This window comes from Gymnodraco acuticeps, unplaced genomic scaffold (assembly GCF_902827175.1).
Source record: "Gymnodraco acuticeps unplaced genomic scaffold, fGymAcu1.1, whole genome shotgun sequence".
NCBI lineage: Eukaryota > Metazoa > Chordata > Actinopteri > Perciformes > Bathydraconidae > Gymnodraco > Gymnodraco acuticeps.
Window position 1 is genome coordinate 169,580 of NW_022991376.1, and position 21,332 is coordinate 190,911.

General features: G+C 41.2%; 4 protein-coding genes across 5 annotated transcripts in view; 3 read left to right on the forward strand and 1 right to left on the reverse strand.

Moving 5' to 3' along the window:
• LOC117563078 (rho GTPase-activating protein 11B-like) overlaps positions 1–1,167 on the forward strand; it is a 5,374-nt gene extending 4,207 nt beyond the window's left edge. Inside the window, 1 exon segment of the mRNA XM_034241237.1 lies at positions 309–1,167. Coding sequence (XP_034097128.1) covers positions 309–429 — 121 coding nt within the window. The 3' untranslated portion in view covers positions 430–1,167.
• Positions 1,168–1,208: 41 nt separating this feature from the next.
• LOC117563080 (neuroendocrine protein 7B2-like) lies at positions 1,209–4,475 on the forward strand. Its single transcript, XM_034241240.1, has 6 exons — positions 1,209–1,402; positions 1,820–2,045; positions 2,722–2,871; positions 3,038–3,150; positions 3,331–3,384; positions 3,832–4,475. Exons 1-6 carry the CDS (start codon positions 1,337–1,339, stop codon positions 3,958–3,960), a joined length of 738 nt encoding a protein of 245 aa, XP_034097131.1. The 5' UTR covers positions 1,209–1,336; the 3' UTR covers positions 3,961–4,475.
• Positions 4,476–4,481: 6 nt separating this feature from the next.
• LOC117563082 (gremlin-1-like) lies at positions 4,482–5,971 on the forward strand. The gene is made up of 2 exons (XM_034241241.1): positions 4,482–4,718; positions 4,865–5,971. The coding sequence occupies exon 2, from the start codon at positions 4,873–4,875 to the stop codon at positions 5,395–5,397; it is 525 nt and encodes a 174-aa protein (XP_034097132.1). The 5' UTR covers positions 4,482–4,718; positions 4,865–4,872; the 3' UTR covers positions 5,398–5,971.
• A 22-nt stretch (positions 5,972–5,993) lies between these two features.
• Positions 5,994–21,332, reverse strand: part of LOC117563079 (formin-like) — a 28,144-nt gene continuing 12,805 nt past the window's right edge. For both annotated transcript variants that reach the window (XM_034241238.1, XM_034241239.1), the window contains 14 exons: positions 20,056–20,978; positions 19,576–19,714; positions 18,714–18,801; positions 17,749–17,810; positions 17,448–17,536; positions 16,803–16,932; positions 16,158–16,304; positions 15,703–15,762; positions 14,868–14,988; positions 11,419–11,511; positions 7,936–7,987; positions 7,623–7,772; positions 6,583–6,664; positions 5,994–6,374 (listed from right to left, as the gene is read on the reverse strand). In XM_034241238.1, coding sequence (XP_034097129.1) covers positions 6,330–6,374; positions 6,583–6,664; positions 7,623–7,772; positions 7,936–7,987; positions 11,419–11,511; positions 14,868–14,988; positions 15,703–15,762; positions 16,158–16,304; positions 16,803–16,932; positions 17,448–17,536; positions 17,749–17,810; positions 18,714–18,801; positions 19,576–19,714; positions 20,056–20,978 — 2,181 coding nt within the window. In that variant the 3' untranslated portion in view covers positions 5,994–6,329. The remainder of the gene's footprint in view (positions 6,375–6,582; positions 6,665–7,622; positions 7,773–7,935; positions 7,988–11,418; positions 11,512–14,867; positions 14,989–15,702; positions 15,763–16,157; positions 16,305–16,802; positions 16,933–17,447; positions 17,537–17,748; positions 17,811–18,713; positions 18,802–19,575; positions 19,715–20,055; positions 20,979–21,332) is intronic.

Sequence of the window (21,332 nt, forward strand, 5' to 3'; positions counted from 1 at the left end):
ACAAATGAAGTTATTATGGCAGGGGCAAAGGAGATTTATGGTTTCTACGTCGTACTTAATATGTAACCTGGGGTTGAGATAGCAGATGGATGATGTAGTAAGGATATTTTTTTAAATGTATAATAATCTAGTGTTTTATCAAAGCTTAAATGTAATCTAATATCGTAAAAAACAACATATACTGAGCTGTGCAACTAAAATAGGTGTTTTTCTTTTAATGGCTTTAAGGTAAAAACGACCCAGTCCCACATCTAATGGACATGCATCTGATATTTCTTATTTGTCTTGTGTCCTTTTTTTATTTTCAGAGACCAGCGGTTTGTCAATTTCTCACGATTTGCCAGAGGACACGGTTCAGAGAGCTCTCCTGTTCTCACTGGTGTCGGGAAACTGCAGCTCACACCTTGGAGAAAACGCGTTACAATTTAATATTAAGAAATAATGTGGGTTGCTCTACGTTACTGCAGCATATCAGGTTATGATATCTGATTGACCGGTTTATATTTACTGGGAGGTTTAGTGTCCAAACTTGAATCATTTTTAAAGTTTTAATTAATTTATGTGTTTTTTAATATTTATTTGACAACAGGACTTTTGTAGGTGAACCTTCACCTTTCATTTTGAGTGAATAAATGTTCCAGTTTTTTAACTTTTCTTTTTAACCTTTTTTATGTTTTACATAATGATAATAACTGTTAAATGGTTATGGTTAGGGAATGAATATCAGTATATCTTTGATGCAAACCAAAGATTTAAACTCAAAATGCCAGAAATCCATGCATACAGGAGTTTGTTTAAACTGCATATCAGTGAAGGGTTAAAAAGGCCCGTTAAAAAAACAACACACCAATAAATTAAATAATGGAATAACGATATACATTTACTCAAAAATACATAGATTTCTACTCTGATTTGTCTTTGACATAATTACAGTTTAAGATGATTATGTTACATGTTGCACGGTGCAGGGTCTCTGTAGGTCATCCACAAATAATTGCCACATACATACAGCCAATGAGAAGCGAGGATTTGTTGTATCATAGCAACAACTGCATCTGAACCGTGAAGCGAGGAGGATTGCATCCTGCGTGTTGCATAATGGACACTTATGATGACAGTGGAAATAAAGTGTATCCCTTCAAAATAAAGTGGGAGAAATAAACAGGCGACGGAAACGTTGAGATTAAATGTTTTTAGAACAACTAGAAATAATTGAACACTACAAATATGATGTATCAACTTAAATTAGAATAGATCTCGAAGGGAAGAAACAGGTTTTAAAGTAGTTTTGTTAGCGTGTGACGAAAGCAAGCTTTTATTCTGAAAAGCCAGAAACATGTTTTTTCTGGCCAGCTTGACACAGGTCTCGCGCAGTACGCAGGTCCCCATCAACACACATACGGTAAGAAGCAATACTGTAACATTTCTGTTTTGGTCATTTCTTATGTTTACTAGCAATACAATCACATTTATATGCAATGCATGTTATACAATTCTGCTTTTCTTATATAATATGGTGTTTTTTCTGCTAAATAGACATTTCATAGGCTATTATATGTATTTACATCGGCCTTGGGTCTGTTTACAGAGTTAGTGGCGCACCAAGTCTTAATTCCATTTCGAGATAATATACAGCATTTTACAGTCTATATGGAATACAACAGATCACATGAAGGCATACAATGCAATCAGTTTTTCCACATTAGGGGATATGTTCTTAATTAGCCTGTTATGTGTATCCAACAGGAAATGCAGCTGTGTTTGCACATCATTACTGTCCATCTTGTGTGCGGTAGTCTGATGTGTTTCTCCCCCGCAGATGACGGACATGATCTCGGCGGTGCGGCTCTTGGTGCTCGGCCTGCTCCTGGTCCTGCAGCTGGGCAGAGCTTCAGCCCGGAGCCCCCGCACGGCAGACCAGGTGTCCGAGGCCGACATCCAGCGCCTCCTGCACGGCGTCATGGAGCAGCTGGGCATCGCTCGGCCCAGGGTGGAGTACCCGGCTCACCAGGCCACCAACATCGTGGGTCCTCAGAGTATTCAGGGTCAGTGACACACCGTGTGATCTTTATCTAGGAGATGAGGTGGAAACCAGGAAGAAGATTAATCGCTAAAATAATAAAGAATACACTTTATTATAAGGGACAGTATGGATAGTGCAATATGAGGCATGAATTGTGTATTTAACCATACTGTATTTTAAATTGTAGTATATTCATTTTGCCCTATAATCTATCTCATTATGATTGAACAACCTAAACGGTAATATTAAAATAACACTAACTGGATCAGAACAACCCAATCCCTCTGGTTTGCTTTCATTATATATAGAAATATAAATGTTATCATATGTGTCTATTCTGTAGCAATGTAGAAATATAATAACTTTATTTTATTGTATTTTTTTTTTTATCCGACGTACAGCTTGTTCAGACATTTTTTATATTTGTTGTTAAACATGGACAAAGAACGTTAACTGATTATGGAAGTTGCAAATTCATGCTGAATGCAAGTAGCCTAATATCGTTCATCAATGATGGGGCTTCCTCCTGTTCTGAAATAACTAATGCAAATGTTAAGATGTGAGAACTAATGTTGTTATGCCATGAAAAACACATGACATTAACACAACTGTTACTGCCTCCATGTTTTATGAATCTTTTTCCAGCTGCTGGTGCTGTTGTGTTTGTGCTGTTAGTAATTCTTGTGTCCCTCCATAAGGTGGTGCTCACGAGGGGCTGCAGCACCTCGGCCCCTTTGGAAACATCCCTAACATTGTGGCCGAGCTGACTGGAGACAACGTTCCCAAAGACTTCAGCGAGGATCACGGGTACCCAGACCCTCCGAACCCCTGTCCTCTGGAGAAGACAGGTAGGATATAATTACATAATGTATAAACAATAAAATGTCTCAGTATGAACATAAGGGCAGATGTGTAATTGACGCCACAGGGCTGGTTCCGTCTGTGCTTTATTGATATTATTTATTGATCTGCTGTTTTTTTAACATACGTTTCTGCATCCTTTGACACCAACAGCAGCAGACGGCTGTTTGGAAAACGCTCCGGACACAGCCGAGTTCAGCAGAGAGTTTCAGAAACACCAGCACCTGTTTGACCCCGAGCACGACTACCCAGCGCTGGCCAAGTGGGTGAGTACAGAGCAGGAGTGTAAACTTCACTAAACTTGTTTGTGATTTGCATGGATTCATCCCTGAATGTTTGTCTGCTCAGGCGATTTGTTGACTGTCATTTAGAAACAAAGACTCTGGCTGTAGAAGAAAGGCAAACATGATTTAATGTCTGAAGATGTTTTTTCTGTTTCCTTTCAGAACAAGGAGCTTTTGTACCAGAAACTGAAGGGTGGACCCAAAAGAAGAAAAAGGGTATCATGTTCTTCCTTTGTAGTATTGTGTCTGTCCCATAGCAGAGTGATGTACTCTGAAAGGAAGACTGCGAACACAAAATATACACATTTGTATAACTAAGCATGTCTAGCATGCTTTTATGATACGAAATCCAAAAACTGTAAATTCTTTATACATTTGTAAATAATTTTCCTCAATTTTTGGAATGTTCTGTGGACACATGCCAGACAAAGTGTTCTTTAGGAATTCAAGGTTACACATAGGGTGATTTATTATACCTACATATAATCATTTTGGGGATGAAGTATTCCTTTAACCTTACTGTTTTAAATCTGAATTTGTAATTTTGTAAGCTAAAAACCTAACTTTCAGATTTAGTCATTTGGTCAGATTATAGGTCATTACTGTATGTTCATGTTTACAGTATGAATAGTAGCCTAACATGTTTCTCCCGCCTCCCTGCAGAGCGTGAACCCGTACCTGATGGGCCAGAGGCTGGACAACGTGGTCGCCAAAAAGTCTGTTCCTCACTTCTCTGAGGAAGAGGAGGAAGCGGCACCGACGGTCCCTGCTGCCAGCAGAACCACCACCTAAACTGCAGCACTCTGTAATATTTACTATACTCCCAGAAATAAGTTTTTTTTTAACTGAGTGTTTAAATCTTGACTGGCAGTGTACATTAAACCTAGAAATGTATTATAATGAGTTGACTATAGATCTGGGGGAATGTTGAATAAGATGGTAATTCTTATTCATGACTGTACAGAAATGAATTAACTCACTCTGAAGATTCTGAAGTTAGGTTTTTTGTATGTCTTGATATTTCCAGTTAATCACATCTGAAGCAAAGATTCAATATAAGTCACATTAATCTTGGAAGCAAAGTAGCGGCTTTGCGTCGTCTTGTGAAGGATGATTTTAAACACCACTGTAGCATGGTAAATACTGTAGCTATTCTGCTGATGTATATCTGCTTCTGTCACCATACTGCAGGATATAAGTCTACAGGCAGCACTGAATCTGTTGTGTAACTTCATCTTGCCGGATAAATGTCTGTGTTATGTTTTTGTTCTGTAAAGTCAAGTAAACGATGTATCTGCATTGAAAAAGTTTGGAAGTGTTTTTTATTTTACAATTCCAATCCAGACGGATGAGGTGAGGGTCAGAGTTTGAGAAGGGGGGAGGGGGGCGTGTTCAGATATATGGTTCAGATGAAGCGCTGTAGCTCAAGACAGTTTAGAAAAGCCCTCAGTGAGTCATTCATAAGCCACTAGAAGAGGAGAGACCTGAAGAAGAAACCCACGCTGTGACTGACTGGATAACGTTTTCTATTGAGGAGCTTGAATAAACAGGTAACTGCTGATTGTGTTTGACTGAACTTCTAAATGATGATTTATTTATTTTTTTGGTGCGTAATGGGCGCGTAAAAAAAAGTGCGTAAATCCACATGAATTTCGTAAAATGATTACCAATGACTGACACGTTTTTTCTCTTTTAGTTTCAACGATGACAACACCATCAACGCTGATCTCTGCAGCGGTTTTGGTGCTTTTGCTCGCGGAAGCATCCACTTTTCAAGGCGCATTCCCCCACCCAAACAAATACAACCCAAACGAATCGGATGGATGCCAACAGCCCGCCATCAGTGGACTACTTACCCGCGGACCGGGGCCTGTTACCGCCACCGACGAGGTGCTGGAGTCCAGTCAGGAGGCTCTGCACGTCACGGAGCGCCGGTACCTGCGGCTGGACTGGTGCAAGACGCAGCCGCTGAAGCAGACGATCCAGGAGGAAGGCTGCCTGAGCCGAACCATCATCAACCGGTTCTGCTACGGACAGTGCAACTCCTTCTACATCCCGAGGCATAACTACCAGGACGGAGACGCCTTTCAGTCCTGCTCTGCCTGCAAACCAAAAACCTTCAGCACCGTCACCTACACCCTGTACTGCCCGGGCCAGACACCCAGCACCAGGAAGAAACGGATCCAGCGCGTAAAGCAGTGTCGCTGCACCACGATAGATACGGATTAGACGGGAAACTGTCACAAATCAAGGTTGTAAATACCCGATGCAACTGGAGGGAGACTGCATCGTTGCAAAAAACAACTGGAAAGTGTATTTTGCTTAAAGGACACATGAGAAAAAGTTGGAATAATAAGGCGAAGAAGTAACCTGAGCCCTTGTTGTCATTGTAAAGGAGAGAAGATGAATATACAAACGTGGTTGATTCAATTTATCTCTCCCTTTTCTCTCTAAAATAGATTATACTTTAAGCTGTAATCAATAATTCCTCACATTGTCCAAATATCTCATCTATCATCAGTCATTGCTTTCACAAAAATAGCTTTTCCTTTGTTATCACATGTGGAAGATGTGTTATTATGCAGTATTGCCACTGATGATCAGATATTAGCATGCAGGCTGATGGATCATCTGATTATAAAGATATTTGTTCCAAGGATTGGGATGGTTTTATTGTTTCCACTGTGTGGGATGTTAAGCTCAGAATGATTTATTATTTGTACAACCTGCACTGCTAAATGCCACTTCTTTTATTTTACAACTGTGTATAATGTGTATCATGTCTAGTAAAGTTGCTCATAAATAAAACACACAATGAAATCATGTATTTTTCTAATCAGTGATTTTATTCGTAGAAAAATGAGGATTAGAGATGCAAATCATTGGCTTAGAGTTCAATACACAAATATAAATATAGCACTATGGTTTATATTACACTCTAATATTGCACGTTAAAATCTGTCAAATCAAAGTTCATTTCGGGTGGCAAATATTTAACAAAACTGATAGATTTCTTTAGGTAAAAGTGACAAAACATTTTTTTAAATCCATAAATGTATCTTGTTTTAATGAATAAACTGTTCATTTGGTATCATGGTCCATTTCCAGTCCAACCCAAGGTTTTATCGATCCGGATCAGTCGGCTTTATGTTTCTTCTCTCTTAAATCGAGGAGATGTTGGATTCTTTCTGACGCAGTCTCTCTTTCTGTTGGTGGTAAAATGTGTGTTATCAATTCTGACAAAACACAATCTGGACATCAAAGCAGAAAGAAGTGTTTTGAATGATGTGCTTCCTAGTGAGACAGAGAGTAAGAGCATGAGTTTATTTCTGTATGTGTATTTATTTATCTGCATTGCATGGTTTAGGAAATGTATTTATTTAGAGTCAAAACTGTAACTGTGTCAAATCTTACCAGACTGTTGGGGTTGATCTTTCTGGTCTCCACCTTCTTCTCCGATGTGATCCTCTTCACTGACAGCTGAGCCTCTTTTAATCTGCAAAAACAAGGTGTTAAGTTCAATGGTTTGACTTAGTATTAGAAATCAAATTCTTTAGAGTATAAATTCAAAGTATCGACTAGATTTGACATGACTAATACATTCAGTCAAATTAGTTCAATTAAACCAAAAAAGGAACGCAGATTTACTCAATGACGTGAAGGTAAAGCATTTCACTGTTTGCAAATCTGTTGTGTTTAATACAAGTCAGAGCTCGGAGAGCGCAGACAGACCTATCTCGCAATGTCAATCAAATCAAATCAAGTTTTATTTATATAGCACATTTATAAACGATTTTTGGTCGAGCCAAAGTGCTGTACATATAATAAAAATAGCCTACAGTAGAGACCTTTACAGCAAATACAACAACACAGATTGATTCAGAATATCAGTATGAGAAAAACGACACCCTCTGTCCTTAGACCCTCACATCGTACAAGGAAAAACTTCCAGAGAAAACCCACAGTTTAAAGGGGAACATGGGAGAAACCTCAGGGAGAGCAACAGAGGAGGGATCCCTCTCCCAGGACGGACAGACGTGCAATAGATGCCGTGTGTAAATCGAAGAGATAATACATTTTACAGCATATAGACCGAATGTTAGGAAATGCATGTGTCTGTAATAAGAAGATGAATCCACGAGGATGTCAGCTACAATCCTGAGGAAGCCATCAGGGAAGCAGCACGACGAGACCCAAGGCAGGACCGCAGAGACAGGTTCAGCCACGACCCGAAACGTCCACGATGTCAATGAAAGGGTAAAATCATTTGTGTAACAACCCAGGGTTTAATGGGTTTACTTTGGCCCATGCTGCAACGTTCAACAAAGTTTCATGGAAATTGGGCGGGTAGTATTTATGTAATACTAACTAACTGCAGACAGACAAACCTGAAATAAATAAAGAGAGGATCCTGCTGATTACAAACAGAAGATGCACGTGCAAATCTCTGATACCTTTCATTTGAGATGTTCTTGTTCTCCCTCTTCCATCTGGCTTTGAAGTCGGCACAAAACTCAAACCAGAGCATGAAGAGATGCCCGGCCGTCACCTCCTTCTCTCCTGACTTAGGCTTCAGTCCAAAGTACAGAGTCAAGTCCTGAAAACTGAACAAGTTGACTGAAATTCAAATTAATTTTCACACACGTTCATAGATTGCTTTTTTCCCTAAGGTAAACATTTGTGGCTGCTCATGTCGACAATTTCTTTTTAATGAAATTCAAACAAAGCCCTGTATGGTGCACACAAAATATGGTTGAATTCTCACACCTTTTTTGTACAGTCATCAACTGATAAGACGCCTCTGCGTGTTCTTTACGTGCTGCAAAGAAAGAGAAAAGGAAACAGTTTAGTTATGAGCAGACTCGGCCTCAAAAACATAACCCTCACCCTAATCATATGGAGCTTATATGGATATAAATACATATAAAAGACAATATGAATATCTTATGATGATGAAATGAAGCCATTTTGTTTAGATTACTTAATTTTATTCTGCTACCATTTTAGACCAATTTTTTAAATATATTTTCAACAAAGACACAATATCATATAAGACTTGCTTTCATTGTTTGGTGAATCTGTGATGTTAAAATCTTCCAAAATGTTTGTTTGAGAAATATGTGCTTCATGTGTTTGAAATGACAAATAAAGCTTAAAAATGGCAGAAAAGAGTTTATTCGGTCTTTTATTGTTTTACAGCGAGTTCAGGAAGTTTTAACACCCCTTTTCACATCTTGTTATGTTGCAGCCTTACAGTATGCATACATGTATTTGCCCACATACATTTGGCTACAATTCCTCATAACACCAGGAAAAAGATTCTAGAAATCTTTGCAAATGTGTTCAAACGATAAACTGAAAGTTGACCCATTAAACAGGTGCCTCTCATTCCTTTTAATCATCCATGACATGTTTCTCCACCTTGTTCGGAGTGATTCTACTAATTGCACCTAATTAGGAAAGGCACACAACTGTCTATAAAAAGGTCTCACAGCTGACCAATCAGATCAAAATCTAGGACATGTGGTCGAAGAAACAGCTAGTGTGTCGAGGCGCAGATCACAGAAATACATCTAAAATCCTGCTTTGTCATTATGGGATACTGAGTTTAGATGAAGGGGGAACATTGCATTTTAAGGTGTTAAAGCGTTAGCCTGCAACCTTATAAAAAGGGGGAATAAAGGTCCCATGTCATGGCCATTTCTACTGATCATAATTCCATTGTTGAGGTCTACTAGAATAGATTTATATTTTGCAATTTTCCAAACTCACATTGGTTTCTCATACAGCATCTCTGTATAGTATGTGTATTCACTCTCTGTCCTACACGGCCTGTTGGAGCTCCTGCCCCCCTCCCTGTGAGCCCACTGTGCTCTGATTGGTCAGCTCGCCCACTCTGTTCTGATGAGTCCACCACCGTTACAGCGGAACATCAGTGATTACGTGTTACAATGGCGTTAGAAACCAGAAAATGACACCAGTAAGGACAAACAGATGAGAATGCTGCGTGGGGTCTGGGTGCCGTGTTGGCGGGACGTTGCGGGGCTCGCTGCTGCGAGGAGCGGACAGTGTGAGCTGGGTTCATTTCCTGCTTGCTGTGTGGGGTCTGCGAGACAGCGAGACATCGCGAATGGACGCGGGAAAGGGGGGGGGGTGCTGAGGGGGCTGCAGCACCCCCATCTGCGATGTTCCACTAGCACCCGCACCCCCCCCCCAGCGCGCCACAGTTTCGCCGCTGATGTGTGTGTGTGAGGAGCTCCACGGATTGGTCCATTTGGGTATGGTCACGTCACCATACCCAGGAAGAAAACAATGGAAAATGAGAAATGTCCAACGAGGCGTTCTGGGGCAGCATACAGGTATTTTCTGTGTTAGAGTTTTACTCGCTACAGGGTGTACTTTGAGGGTTTGTGACTCTGCAGACCGTTTACATGCATAAAAAGCTTCATAACACACAAGGGGACGGGTAATAACCGGAAAAGCATGACATGGGACCTTTAAGGTCTGAATACTTCCTCGATGCCCTGTATATCAAATGAAACACATGTGAGACAAGGGACAACAGATCCAACACAAGTCTAGAGTTTTCTGGTTGAAACTCTTTACTTTGAAGCTTTGGGGTGTCACTTTTCATCACAGGCAGAAAAAGTGATTATATTCAAAACAAGAAACTAAAATCCATCCGTGCCATTTGAAATTCTTGTGAGGGGAACTGAGTGTGATTCATCCTGACACTGGGTCAAAATAAAAACCCTACAACATGAGTTAGTTTGATGAATATGTCCCAGAGCCGGTGTGTCTCATCCGTCTCTCAGTCATTGCCAAATCTGCCTGATCCCTATCTGCGTGTCTAGCCTTTACTCTGAATCCTCCCTATCTGTCCTTTACGAACACAGACGGTACCAAGATTTATCTGACTGCTAAAGACAATAAACTAGTTCAGATGAAGCATAGGGAGAAAGAAATGGTAGAGTGGACAGATTCCTTATTATATGATCATTCTCATATTAAATTAAGTAATCGGAACTCAGGAGTTAAAAAGGCCCTATTATGCTTATTGATGTTTTCCCTCTCATGTAGGTTGTAATATAGGTGCATGTAAATGGTCTGCAAAGGCTAAAATCCCAAAGTTCTCTCTCCCACACACTCAAATGAAATGCCTACATTGGACTCCGTAACACAGTGATATCACTATGTAACACTCTCACTACTTTTAGATAGCTCTCCAAGACATTGTACGTGATAAGCAAAAGGGGCGGGACATCTCTAAAGGTCCTTACACAACAAACTGATACCAAAGGACACGTCCCGACGGAACATCGCCTCACGTCTCCTGCGTCTTGATGATGTTTCGCACTGGAACACACCGCAAAGACTTCAGCCGATTGCCAAGTTGCACGTACGAACTGCGCATGCGTGAGTGGCAATAACTCTCCTTACCAGCAGGCGGCGGTAGTGTGTATTCGTCATTCAAAAGAGGCAACAACCGGAAGACAGACTGCGTGATACACCGAGAGAAGAAGAAAAGACTGCGTGATATAAACAAACAACAAATAGCTTGTGCGTTCCATTTTCACTCTACAGCGAGAAGCTCACGGGGCTTTCCCGAACCTGTGTCGAGAGCTGGAGTTCAATGAAACCTCAGATTTGCCTTCTTAATCGTTTGTTTGGGTCCCTCACTTCCGTTTCGCTTCTCATGCACTGATTCGCTAACCTGAACAGCCAATCAGTGATTTCTTTGACCGACGGCCTTTAGCCGACAGCCTCCCGATTCAACATGTTGAGTCGGCGGCGGAAGGTGTCGGCACGGCCGAAAAGACACAACGGTGCGGTACACACCAAGACACACCAATCTGAGTAGGGCCACACGACGCTCATCGACGGCCCGACATCTATCGACGGCCGAAATCGGCTTGGTGTGTAAGGGACTTAAGCTGTTGACCGCTAACCAATCAGAGCAGACTCTGGTTTCACACAGAGGGTGAAAAGAGCTGCTGCAGTACAATAAAAATAAAAAAGACCTTTTTGATAATTACACAATGTAAACATTTCACAGTAGAGGCACATATTCAAATTTGAACCTGGAAATGAGCATAATTGGACCCCTTTAAATATGTTCAGTACTTCAAAATATTCCCTTTGAGCCCTGAAATGTTTTCCTTTAGCAAGCACTCCAATGTACCACATCGTTGAATCCATTAAAATAAGACTAGTTTTAAATTACACATAGTCGTGTTTGAAACAACTCACCCCTGAGAACAAAAGCCTCCATCTTGTCTTTAAACGGCTGCAGATTTTCTTCAGGAGAATCAGAGCAAACGTTCCTTACATCTTTCTCACATCCTGGTGATCAAACAGAAACAAGAAAGATTTGGAAAATACACTCAACATGTATTTCTATATCTAATGAATTGTGTTTAAGAAGAGACAATGTGTAGCTGCGGAGGAAAGAGACAACACGATGACTTTTATATTATCTAGGGATACTTGGTCACTATTTGCAGAACTTAGTAAATGTTTTGAGAACGTTTTAATTTTGTTGTGATACATATTTATTATTTTTTTGAGTTTTCATTATATTGGGACATTAAGTCATTACTTTGAGATGTTTTTTGTAATTTTCATGTACTAAGACATTTTTTTAAGAATGCTAAGTTTCAGTTTACAATCTTTTTTTGGTTTTTACTCGCAGAAACGAGCTTCCATAAAGGGGAGAAGTGGTTCTAGGTTAAACTAGTTCCACCTGTGCCGAGCAGGAGGTTATCAGCACAGCTTCCTCTTTAGATATCACTCGCTGAGATTCACCCAGAGATGGCGACTGCTTCCCTCTCTGCCTCCTTCCCTCTCTCCATGTTGCTCTGCGTCCAATCAGTGGATCAGAGGAGCCAGTCTGCAGAGCCAGTCATAATAGAGGCTGCAGAGGGAGCCGAGACCCTGCACCCCCCACCACCCTGACGCTCGATCAACCACTCGCAGATAAGATTACAAAAGCATACTGTTTTCATTCAGGATTTGTGTAAACTGTGGAGGCGGGTATCTCTCCCTCTCCTTTCTTTCTTTTGACGGCCCTTTGTGTTCAGCAGAAGTTTGCTTATGTCAGACCGAAGAGGATTATAGACCCTCACATAAACAGAGCGGGCTCATGAGGAGTGTGGGGCGTTCAGATGTGAGGCTGAAGAAGTGACTTGCGTTCATAGTGAGAAGATTTGTAGGTTTTGGTGGTTTACACGAGTAACATCACCAATCACAGCAAAATCATGTGAAGGAAACCAAACTCAGGCTGAAGTACAGACTATGGAAGCAAACACCGTCCTTCACAACCGATATTTCACTTGGCCAATGAATGGAAGAGAAAATTGTTTCACTGCTTTGCAAATAAAGAAAGATCCTTACTTCCATAGTCCATGTATGATACTGGAAATAAATTCAAACAATATTGTAAGAGCAACACATTCAAATGATAATGGAAATGAAGCTAGCTAGTGTTTAAAAGGCTTAGCTCACCCAAAATACAAAACAATAGTCTACATGTAAATTAGGCATGGCAGTACCCTAAATGCTCCATGTTTTGATGTGTAGTAGGTATAATGTTAACCATCTAAGGTTAGCTTACATGCTAACTTGCTATTAAAGCTAGAAACAAGGTAGAACTGAGGATGAGTTTAATGGGTTGGACACATTTCTGACCTGATGCTACCAAACTTATGACAAATCTTCCTGAAGGTAATATGAAGATAATGCATTTTATGGCAATCCATCTAATAGTTCTATATAGAGAGGCGAAGTCCCTCCCTTTCCGGGAGAGCTCCATGGGACCTTATTTAGGAAAAAGTATGTATTGAAGTCAATGGAGAGAGAAAGATTATCTTTCGATCCTGTTTGAATTGTGCCATGATGTTTGTCAATTTAAAAGATAATTTTGCAAGTCAAAAAATTAAAATGTGTCGTAAAAATGTGAAGTAACACTGTTTTTTGTGTGAAACCGCTCAATAAACTACATCTCCCGTCTCGCACCACACACCAAGACGGCCGTCACGTTGGCACATTTCACTTCTTTCTTTCAGAATGAGGCGAAAAGTATTAAACGAGGTGAAAATCACTACAAGTATGAGCATGTTGAGAACTGTGCATACACACAAGGGGAGTTAGTCGGTTCCTAAGAGCCAGCATGCGGGACCGGGATTCTGGGATTTGTAGTCTTTCTAGTTGCGTATTTTTCATAGTCTTATAATTCAACAGTTTTACGACAAACTGTGACTTTTTTGACATGGAAATTATTTTTGAAGACTGACAAACATCATATGTGTAATTCGTTGCACAATTCAAACGAATTAAGGTCCCATGGGTCGGAACTAGTAGGGCTAGATGGGCTGGACTTCGCCTCTCTATAGACATTAGACCAAAAAACTAAAATGATAACTACATAGTGGCTCTCTTGGAGAACCGTGGATTGACATTTACCTTGTTAATTTGCTATTAGAAGAAGGTCTTTTTATGTCTTTGGATCTCCTTTCCGTCAACAGTCAACATGGATGACTTAAGAGAAGCTAATCTCCCTGTAACTTTGTTGGCAAACATTTCATACCAAGCAAACCGAAAACACAGGGAGAGTGAAGAACGACAGGAACCAAACATGAGGGCGGTTCAAACGGGCAGAACAAAAGGAAGCTGCGCCAGGCCATCGAGATCGCACGGTGGTTTGGGTAGACGGGCGATAAGACAAAGCTGTGTTGAGAGGTAAAGAAAGCTGTCTGCGCTCACATCTGGGCGGCCACACTGGAGCCCAGTGATACAGTCGGGCAGGTTAAGGATCTGTGCATCTCTGCAGAGATACTGGAGGTCTGGAGATTACACAAGTAGGAAGCTATGGTCTCACTGCGTTGGCGACAGTAGCACAAAGGCCCTCCGATGTGAGATCTGATGGGCAGGAGGATTAGAAGCTGGATCTGAAAGGCGCCAGGCCTGTATCAGCAGAAAGACTGAATACACGCACAGCGAAGTGCAGGCAAAAACACATGTATACATAAGGACACAACAATGCACCCACTCACAATCGTACACATGTAAGAGTAAGCATTGTCCTGGACGTGACTTTAACTGGCTGGCATTGCTGAGTGGCGTCATATGGGCACACTTAGAGAGAGAAAGAAACACCAGAGGAAACCTTTTGTTCTGGAGTTTTAGCAAACTCAAGATCGATAAAAGAAGCAGTCCTAACTATAAACAGTTTCTCAATGGCTGGGGCCGGTGATGGGAAACCAGGGTAGTGAGTTGTGTGTGTGTGTGTGTGTGTGTGTGTGTGTGTGTGTGTGTGTGTGTGTGTGTGTGTGTGTGTGTGTGTGTGTGTGTGTGTGTGTGTGTGTGTGTGTGTGTGTGTGTGTGTGTGTGTGTGTGAGGGGGGGGGGGTGTCTGAGGAAAAACGATGCCAGACTGGGCCGAGGTTTGGTCTGTGGGAAACTCTCAAAATCAGAGTGATAGAGTTACACAGGCTGGCTGAGGTTTTAACACAAAAACACAACAAAATGACCACAAGGCGAGACTATTCCGGTCACCCAGTCACACGGACGCTGAAGCTCAAAGAAGAGCTCATGGTTTGGGGATTATCATGTAATAATATTATGAACCGAGAGTAGTTTTGATATTTATTTCTCCAGAAGAAGATGGAATAGATAGAAGGTTGCAGTTGTGTCGTCACATACTTGTCAGATCTCGTCCGAGCTGTCTCAGGTCTCTGTTCAGGTCGTCAAACTTGACCTGTGCAGCCAGGAAGACGTCCTGAGGTTCAGGAAGTGGGAATACACTCTTGTCTGTGCCGGCGTTCTGGTGGGATACAATCAAAAACACATGTAGTTCTGACACTAATTCATCAGATCAGAGTCAAAATGGACAAAGAAAGAAAGCAAACAGATATTAAAGGTAGGGTAGGTAATTCACTTCAGAAACACTTTTTGTTATATTCCATGGAATGCTCTTAACATCCCGATAGCAATGAATACATTAAATGCTTGGACAATAAATACATAAAAAAATGTCATCTGTGGAAGCCGTGGTACTGTAAAAAGCACGACCAATCATCTGAGCCGGCCCGGCTAAAGTAACTGGATGGCCTACCTGCCTGTCAGCCTTCCATCGGGGCACAAACTTATCTCGTGCCCTCATTGGTCATGTGCTCGTTCGTGTGTGTTGGAGGAGGGGCTCTGTAAGAAAGTCTGAAGGAAGGGGCAGATTTTTTCAGGCTGCGTAGTTTCAAATTCTAGCGCACTCGAGCTGGTTTCTCCAAAATTACCTACTCTACCTTTAAGTTAATATAGAAAAGGTGTTCAATTGTCCGTCGATAACTGGTTGAATAGGACCTCAAAACTACTGGATGATGATTTTAAAAAAAAGATTGTGTTGCATCTATTGGTTTTAAAAGCACACTCAACCGTCTTCGGATATTATACTCCGGAGAAAGCAACATAGATAGAGACAGCTTCATTGTAGAGTATAGCCTAAAAAGGAATAACAATATTTAAATAGCAAAGCAACTCATACCTCATCCACATTGTGCAGGTAGTAGGACACCACATAGTCCACCAGGCTGATACGATTGTCCTGAGAAGAAAAGCAAACGATGCATCAAAACTACGTCAAGATTAAATCTGCAAGCTGGCAGCCATATAAAAAGGCCTTTAATAAAAACATGAATATTAAGATGTTTCATTTGAAAAGAAAATGTATTGCATGAGATTCAACTACATGCAAGGAGTCACTCACATAGAGTTAATGTGTAAAAGTAAGAAAACAAATCCACTTTCTATGACTTGATATCAGTGTTGGATGATCTCTTTTCACTTGCACTAAAAACACTTTTCTGCTTTTGCCAATGAGCAATACATTCTACCCATTACATTGTCCACCGCACTTGTACTCCACACTTGTACTCCATCCCAATAAAACAAAAAAACTGGCCTCCAAAAGAGTCACTTCAGTCCTCCTCCAGGTCTTACTCTGCTCTTGACGTCCTTCAGTTTGGGAAGAATCTCGAGTCCGAAGCCATCCGCCTGACCTCGGGTCCGGTTTCCTCCGTTCATGTGATTCCCCAGAGCCAACACCAGTCCCATCACATCCATCACACCTTCACTCTCCAGCAGAGCCTTCAAACAGAAAACACACCCACACAAGGTCCATTACAGAGTGCTGGTACCTCAAACCCTCTGTATTACACGTCTCAAAGCATAGATACATAGTGGGAAAAGGGCGACATTTATGGTACAGTATGCACTATGAGAAGAGAGGGGATACAGCCTTTCAATTGTGACCTATGCGTTTCCCTGTGTGTGTGTGTGTGTGTGTGTGTGTGTGTGTGTGTGTGTGTGTGTGTGTGTGTGTGTGTGTGTGTGTGAGTTGTGTTTGATTTGATTTCTGTTTGTCTGTATTATTGTTATTATTTGTAGCTTACATATGTATTCTGCATTTTGTATATTTTGTAAGTAATTGCTGTTTTTCTTTTTCTTATGCACTTTTAGTTTTTTTTTTTTTTTAAAGAAAAAATGTTGTGCTTTTGGTTGTACATGTTGTGTATTAATCTCAATAAAAATGTGATCACAAAAAGAGAAGAGAGGGGATGTGTAACAAGTTGCTTTATGTCCCACCTTACAGACAGATGAAACTATGTTGAGCTTGCTCTGGATGGATGCGGTCCCATCGATGAAGGCCGCCTGGAAGATGATGCAGTGAGCTCTGCCTGCAAAGTCTGGGATCTGAGACAGCTCATACAGGAACCTGCAGCACAACAACATCAACACATGAGAGGACACACACACACACACACACACACACACACACACACACACACACACACACCATGTATACATCACTTCAGGGGACATTACATTGACTTACATGCATTTCCTGGAGACTTATCCTCCTAACCTTAACCATAACCAACACATGCCTAACCCTTACCCTTAACCTTACCATTACCCTAACCCTAAACAAGTCTTCACCCTAAAATTAATGATTCCCCTCATGGGGACCTCCAATTTGTCCCCATAAGGGAAGCCAGTCCCCACACGTGACTATGTAAACAGATTTAGGTCCCCACAAGTATAGTAATGCTAGACCACACACACACACACACACACACACACACACACACACACACACACACACACACACACACACACACACACACACACACACACACACACACACACACACACACACACACACACACACACACACACACACACACCTTACATACCATCACTGCTAAACACAGCAGGGGAGATACTTACTGTTCAGGTTTGTCCAGCAGTTTCACTTCCTCTTCCTCGGACGTCTCGTAATGCTTCCTGATCCTCTCCAGCTCTTCTGGCTGCGCTCTCTGATATATTGACATTAACATATAAATAAGTAGTCCTTAATTGTACAGTTGCACTTGCATTCAAACCACAGTCTCGAGTAGTAGTGACTAAATGTTGTATTACTTTGACATGTATGTTCATTGTGTTGAATAAACAACATATGAAGCGAGAACATGTCACCAATTTTATACATACTGTACATTCATATAAATCCATTGAAAGCAATACCTACATTTTCATAAAGGGCTTCAATGGTCTCCAAGTCCACCACAGAGTGATCTACTGCCAGCACCGCTAGAACGGGAATGTTAAATCAAGGCACAGATACCAAATTTAAAAGTGAAAGTCCAAACAGAGCTGCAGATCTCCAGAGGACATGAACATGAACACATCTCTCTCTGCTCCTTGCTACATGTTGAGGAGTCTGGGATTAGCACTGCTGATTGTGCTAAATGTTTTTCAGTCTTTGGTCATACTTTAAATTCACCAACAGCTCATATTCAGAGTGAAGCCCAGGCTAACTTCAGTGTGATGACGGGTTAAAGTTAAACATTGGTGTAACAGCGGTTACCTGAATGATTACAGATGAAGGATGCAAGTTCAACTTCCCAAAACTGGCTTGGAAATATAGCTAGTTTAATGATCACTGAATGTTATGTCATAACATGATGATGTGTGCTTGATTTCACACACTTTTATAGTCCAAATGATATTTAAAAGGCGAGAAAGTAGTAAAGAGTACAATATTTCCCTTCCCTAGTGGAGTTAAAGTACAAATAGCATAAAGTAAAATGAAAATACTCAAGTAAAGTACCTCAGAATTGTCCTAATGTACTGTACTTTAGTAGATGTACTTTGTTATTTTCCACAAATCATACTAACCACAATTTACCATGAAATCAGGTCCCACCGATTTGTAAAAGCTGTGTTAAATACCTATGGGAATCGGTATAATTAATGTAAGAGATCTTTTGATTTTGACACTTTTTATTCCCTGGGTCTTAGACAAATATATTCTATTATAAGTGTAAGTGTTATAATGTCAAATAAATGTGAATCTGACAAACAAACAAAATGTGCTTAAGAAATCTGAGCTTCTTCATTATATGACTATATTGGAAGTAAGGTTTATTTCCTGATGCACTAAGCTGCATCCTAGCAACACGACTGAACCAATGACACGCCTCGATTACTCACCTTGTTGGATGTCTTTCATCTCCAGGTGGAGGCTCGATATGAGGATGCCCACGGCCTGAGAGCGCTTCCCTTCCAACAGCTTAATGATCTGACACACACACACACACACACACACACACACACACACACACACACACACACACACACACACACACACACACACACACACACACACACACACACACACACACACACACACACACACACACACACACACACGCACACACACACACACACACACAGTTACCATGACTACCTTAACACTAGAAGCCATTAGGGAGTCATTAGTGGAGAGTTTTTGTTAAAAGGTGCAGCAAAACACACAAAGGTCACTTTTTGCCTTGACCTTATTATTAACCTCTTGTTTGAACAGATGGGGTTTTCTTTTCCCTTTTTGTTAAATGATAATCATGTAAATGTATGTTTTCTTCTCATTGTCTGTTAAATGTTTTCTTATTTGTTATACTTTGGATTGCCTTTGTGTCAATACAAATACTTCTGTAGCATTAGGGTAATTTCTGCCTTTAAATACAGCAGACAAAATGAAATGAGGAACTGCAACTCAATCAAATTTGGGGGGGAAATTATCAAAGTTAAATAACAGTGGCAACATATGAGGAGTGTGATGAGGGGAAAGATATTGAATAATCACGATTTAAAAACACTTGATTTGAGGATACAAGGGGGATTATTTAGTGTGTTCAAAAATCTCATAGTTGTATCTCAATCTGGATTCAATGTTCTTTTATATTTTATATTCCCTATATGTTGTCTCAATGACATTAACCCCCTCTAGTGGAGAAGCAACATATTACAAATATCCCAGATTCTGCAGTTTGTCATGCATGATTTTGCATCTTACCTTCTTGGCTTTGGCTTTCTTCTCATAAGCCTCGGACAGCGGCTTCTTCTTGGAGTGTGTGATGGTTTTGGCGAAAAGATCCTCAAACTGGCCGGCATTTATTATATTTGGTTCCTCTAAAATGTTCCACAGTGTGTTCCTGAGGGAGAGAGAACATCATATTTCATCAGCATGTTTTCAATCTATTTACTTTTGTCAGGTGTTTAAAGTGGGGCAGTAAAATAAGATAATCATTTCATTTACAAAATGTAAAAAACTGAACCGATAAAATACGTATCTAGATAGTTTTAGATTCATTTTTTGCATTATTTATATTTAAAAAGTCTGCTTTAAGATCTTTTTGAGCTTTCTTTTCCTAATAGATTGCAAATGTTTTACCAAGTGAATTCATACAATATCTGATTTTTAAAAACTCTTATGTATTTAAAAATATATTTAAATAAAAAGTAAGAATACGTTTACAGCAGTGTTTGACCCAACTTGTTGTGCTGGATATGGATTCTGGTCCAGTACAGAGGCTTCATGGGTCGGGACGGCTCCACTGTCTGCTTCCTTGGAGGTTTTTCAACAATAAAACCCCCAGCTGGAGGAGGAGGAGGTGGGGGAGCGAAGCCTGGCATGGAGGGAGGAGGTGGAGGAGGTGGAGGAGGTGGGGGAGCAAAGCCTGGAGTGGAGGGAGGAGGTGGAGGTGGAGGAGGTGGGGGAGCAAAGCCTGGAGTGGAGGGAGGAGGTGGAGGTGGAGGAGGTGGGGGAGCAAAGCCTGGAGTGGAGGGAGGAGGTGGAGGTGGAGGAGGTGGGGGAGCAAAGCCTGGAGTGGAGGATGGAGGTGGAGGAGGTGGGGGAGCAAAGCCTGGAGTGGAGGGAGGAGGTGGAGGAGGTGGAGGAGGTGGTGGAGCGCTATGTGACATCTGCATGAGGTCAAGGGGTGAAGAAAAACATGGCGGAGGTGGAGGTGGAGGAGGAGGCAGGATTTGTGTTTTGGTCGTCTGAGAAGGAGCTAGTGGTTGTACTGATGGAGTCTGCATATGAGGAAGTGATGGAGGGTCATGTGATGAAGAGGAAGAATCGTCCCTGTGTCCGGCCAGGCTGAGGCTGATAGACGTCAGGTCCAGTTTTCTGGGGGTCACCCTCTGCTGCTGGGGGCCCATGCTTGCTCTCGTTGCTCCCTCTCCATCCTCAGGGGTCTTAAGAAATGTCTCCCTGTCGGTCTGGATGCACACTGTGCGGAAAGACTTGTGTAAGAAGTCGTCTTCCGTTGACACAGCAACGTCTTTGAGTTCCCCGTGACGGCGGGTCCCGGCCTGGGAGAGGAGGGTCTGCAGCTCGGAGACACTGAACTCCAGACGGGACACGTTGTCCTCGTTCTCCACCCGCAGTCTGGAGAGCTGCTGACCAAAGTCCTCCTGAAAATAATATCAGTTAAGATACAAAAGGTGTTTTTCTACAGTGACATTTAAATTATAATTGTGTTTTAAACACTTTATTTTGAATTTTTCTTTTAGTTACAATAAAGCAAAGACATACACAATATACAGTAAGTACAGTAGGTACCCGAAACCTTTACATGGCGTACAAGAGACATTGACAATTCCTGAGAATAGTCTAAAGCTGCCAGTCGACAGCATCTGACATTTAAATATAAGTAAATATTATTTTTTAAAAATCCAAATTATTGGACTTTTCCAGCAATTTTTCAATTGATTTTCTCAATATATTTGCGATTATGGACCCATAAGCACTTTTCTTCCTTATCCTGA